The sequence below is a fragment of the Acanthisitta chloris genome, unplaced genomic scaffold (assembly GCF_000695815.1).
Source record: "Acanthisitta chloris isolate BGI_N310 unplaced genomic scaffold, ASM69581v1 scaffold1417, whole genome shotgun sequence".
Taxonomy (NCBI): Eukaryota; Metazoa; Chordata; class Aves; order Passeriformes; family Acanthisittidae; genus Acanthisitta; species Acanthisitta chloris.
The window spans coordinates 1-4,239 of NW_008680735.1; the positions used below are offsets into that span (position 1 = coordinate 1).

At 38.5% G+C, this 4,239-nt stretch overlaps 1 protein-coding gene across 1 annotated transcript in view; it reads right to left on the reverse strand.

Moving 5' to 3' along the window:
- Positions 1-861: 861 nt before the first annotated feature.
- Positions 862-4,239, reverse strand: part of MAP3K7 (mitogen-activated protein kinase kinase kinase 7) — a gene marked incomplete at both ends in the record, with an annotated part of 18,793 nt that continues 15,415 nt past the window's right edge. The window contains 2 exons of the mRNA XM_009077800.1: positions 862-942; positions 3,633-3,792. Of these exons, the coding sequence (XP_009076048.1) occupies positions 862-942; positions 3,633-3,792 (241 nt within the window). The remainder of the gene's footprint in view (positions 943-3,632; positions 3,793-4,239) is intronic.

The following is a 4,239-nucleotide window of genomic DNA, read 5'->3' on the forward strand; positions in this document are numbered from 1 at the left end:
CAACCTGGGCCAGTGTCTCACCATAATGGTATGTGTATCACAGTTTGAGATTGATTAGACTTATTTTTAGGCTTTGAGAAGTATGTGAAAGAAAGAAATCCACTCTGATTGCAAAAGAATGGAATGAGAAAGGAAAACAATATGCTACTAACTAAATATAGACTTGGGATAGATGAGAATTATTCATGAAAGTCCCTGCTGAAATTACCAGCTATGGTGGCTGATTATACTGATTTGCTTCCTGTCAGAAGCATCTTCTAATAATTTGAGTTTGCCTTGATTTCGACACAACAGAAATACCTCATGCAGACACATTTTAGCTCTAGAAAGGTGTAGTCAAATCTAAGAATTACACAGACTAAGAGTTAATGTTTTAATCACAAATGCCACATGGATTCAAAATGCTGTATGGAATGTATCTATGCTTTTTGTTCTACTAATATCTGATTAAAAACAGGAGCCCAAACACAATAAAGAGCAGGGCAAGACAATTACCCAGACAGGAATTTTTCAACTTAAGCCCATTTTGACCAAGGTACTAGAATAAAAGACTGCATGGGGTTTTTTTCCCTATGTTGTTCTGCATATTATTTTGCTCTATAATAGATGACTCAACATCAAGATCATAAAGGAAAAATTCCTTTCTCAACAGAAGTAAATTCAGACTAGAAAACTGAATCCTTTGCTGATTAAGTTTGAGACAAAACCTCCTGCTCCTCTTTACAGAAGCATTATGGAAAGAAAAACAATGGGGATCATTTATGGTTCTGTCCTACAGCAACTGGAGCAAGAAGTATTTGAGCAGTCTGATCATTATTCCGGCATCTTAACCAATGGACCCGATCACCTGGTCAGCGATACCTGGTATGATGATCTCAGGGACATCCAGAATGTTGCCAAATGAAGCAGTTTTACGATGGCCTCGTTTAGGCTTGGGATAGGCTGAAAAAATACACATATACAATACACATGCAAAACACTAAAACGGCAACAGCGAAATTATTAAATTCCTAAGACTGCGTTTTTGTTTCAGATAACTTGGTTAAACTAGAGGTCATGCAAAAAAAATGGGTCATGCAGAATCAACTGCATTGCCTTCCACTCATGCTTACACATAGTAAAGCAACTGTTAAAAAGCAAAAAATGCAGAACTAGGCGTCGTTACGACACGGTGTCATTAGTTATCGTTAGCAACACAAAAGTCAAACACAGAAAGCAGCATGGCAACACAGAAGGGAAAAACCAAATGTAATTATCCAAACAGAGAACAAAGTCATTTGTTTCAGTTCATCTGTACATTCAACAGAAACTCCTGATTGCCTGAACATATAGGACATTTTCTCTTTAGCTCTGGGTACAAACTATTTTAGAAGTAGTTTAGTAGTTAGGTACTTCTGTTTCTTTAGATCACCTCCTTTTAGAAGGCATCTGAAAACTGTTTGCTCTTATCACATTTGACAATCACTCCTGCTATTCATTCTTTTGTCCTATTTTGTTTTGGGGACTGGATATCACTACCAACTTTTGCCTCTTTGAACGATGTTCAAGAAACATTATAGACTTGGAAATAAAATCTAATTGTACTTTTGAAAAAAAATTTACTGTTTTTGTGGCTTAAGATAAATATTTCCTATTTAGAGAAAAATCAAAACAGATCTCACAAAGGCAGAACATTGTAGCACATCCATCTTGGTAAATAATGGGGATGTTCATGATTTACTCTAACTTAGCAAAAGATGGAACAAGAAGACTAAATGATTCTTGACCTGATTTAACAACAGCCCAATTCTCACCCAGACACATGGTTTGGTTTTTTTTTGCAAGTTCACAGCATATTACTTCTGTCACACAGTTAACAAGGTGAAAAAAACAAAACAAAACCAATGCAGTGCTGTTTCAGCTCTTTCTGAGAAAGCTACACTCACATGGGTTTGACCTCATTTCTAGTAGTCCACTACTGCCTGAAGTGATTGCTTAAAAAAAACAACCAAAGAAACCCCAAAGCAAAAATAGTATGTTCAATGTATCCTTTGGTTTCAAGAAGAAAAAACCCTACAGTCACACAACAGAAGAAATTCATCTTGGAATATTCTGGAGAGTAATTATTCTGTCAGCACTTAAGGAAGGCAAAGGAGGAAAAGTAAAAACTCACAGAAAGGAGGGTCAGGTTATCTCCACTAACACCAAAAACTGAAGTGTCAGTGACCAAAGTGAGTCCTGACATAGTTTGAAATAAAACCAGCACGGTATGATTACCAGGTAAGTACACAGCTGCCCTCTGTGTTAGGAAACCTTCAGAGATATCAGGGTGAGATGTGCTGCACAATTATCCACTCAAAGACTGACAGTACAAAAAGACAAATTTTGGAATAAGGCTTTAAAATAAGAACATGAAAGCAGAAAGTGTTTAGGGCAAGGTAAATGTTACTTCATGAGTAACTTCTGTATTTAGTAATACAAGATCTGGGAGTAGCCATAAGCATAGAATCATAAAATTTAAGGGTTGGAATGGACTTTACAGATCATCCAGCCCCAACCCCTGCCCTGGGCAGGGACACCTTCTCACTAGATCAAGTTGCTCAAGGCTCATCCAACCTGGTCTTGAACACCACCAGGGTTTAAGATGAACAATGAAGAACAAAACTGCAATAGTCATGGGGCACAAGAAAAGTAATTATGCATCCAAATTCTGCCTATTAATTGAAGCTACTCCATTAGCCTAATTTTCAGATGGGTGAAAAAAGACTCAAACAGCTAAATAACCCTGAACTAATCAAAGTAATTTGGTTTGATTGTTTAAATCTGTGGTTAGGTACTGTAACAAAAAAAACCAAACAAGTTTCACACATGAAACTCAAAATCTGATGTTTACATAGATCAACAAACAGAATCTTTGATGAAGAAAAGAGACAAGAAAGTGTTTGCCAAGTGTACACGTTTTTATTAATTGACTCTCCTGGGAAGAATAAAGATTGCTTTCACCATAAAATGATGTATTTATACTTACACATAAATCCCAATTCACTCAAGGATTTAATGTTTAGAGATAACAATTTATAGCTGAAGCAAACCTGGCAAAACACCTGAAATTTTATTTTTTGTCCAACAAAAGACACCAATGCTTTGTTAACCTGCTGAATAAAACCTGACTATGTTTCTCTTGCTGAAACCTGTCAAAGTGGATTTTAAAACTTACTTGGGAACATGCTGAACTTTAAACCTACCTCTTAATTTCACAATTATTAGAGCAATGACCTTGGACAACTTGTTATTATCTAAATAATGATGCTAGCAGCGATGGAATAACATTATTTCAGACGCAAAGGAGAAAATAGTGCATTTGGAATAGGACTGAAAAAAATAATGCATTTCTAAAAAAAAAAAAAGCTCCAACAAAATCTCTTCTACAGCCTTTAAAATACTCAATGTTGCTGAGTGCACAAGCATAAATAAAGCCATTTCCCCCCTCCCCAATTAATAAAGGACAATAAACACTATATGAAAATCTAAAGTTTTTTTATATAGCTACTGGTATTGAACTTCTGTAAGACTATGGATATTTTACATTTTCCTTTCTCCTTTCTTTCCTTCCAATTCCTTAGCCTATGCCAAAAAACACCCTTTAATTTTACCTGTGATGGAAGCTATTCTTGCTTCTATGTCAGACATGTCAGCACTCATCCTTTTGGCTTCTCCAGAAACAAGGGCTGACTGCGGTCGAGCGCGAACGTCTGACAAGCTCTCCACGCTGCTCCCTCGAGACGGGGGGAGACTCAAACGGCCAGGGTCACCCTGTTTCAACAGGCACAGGTTTAGACAGAAAATTCTGCACAAGTCCCTCCGTGATAGCATAGAATCATCAAGGTTGGAGGAGACCTCTAAGATCATCAAGTCCAACCATTAAATTGTCCCTGCTGGAACCCCCAAACCCTAACCCAGATCCTCCAGTGCCACATCAGACACCTCTGAAACACCTCCAGGGATGGTGACTGCACCACCTCCCTGGGCAATATCCCAGGGCCTCAACACCACAACAGGCAAAACATTTCTCCTCACATCCAATCTGACTCTGCCCTGGCTCAGCTCAAGGCCATTCCCTCTCTCCTCTCCCTCAGCCCTGGCAGGACACACATCCCACACCTCTCTCCAGCCCTGGCAGGAGTTGCAGAGAGCCAGGAGGTCACCCCTGAGCCTCTTCTCCAGGCTGACCAACCCAACTCCCTCAGCCCTTGCCCATGT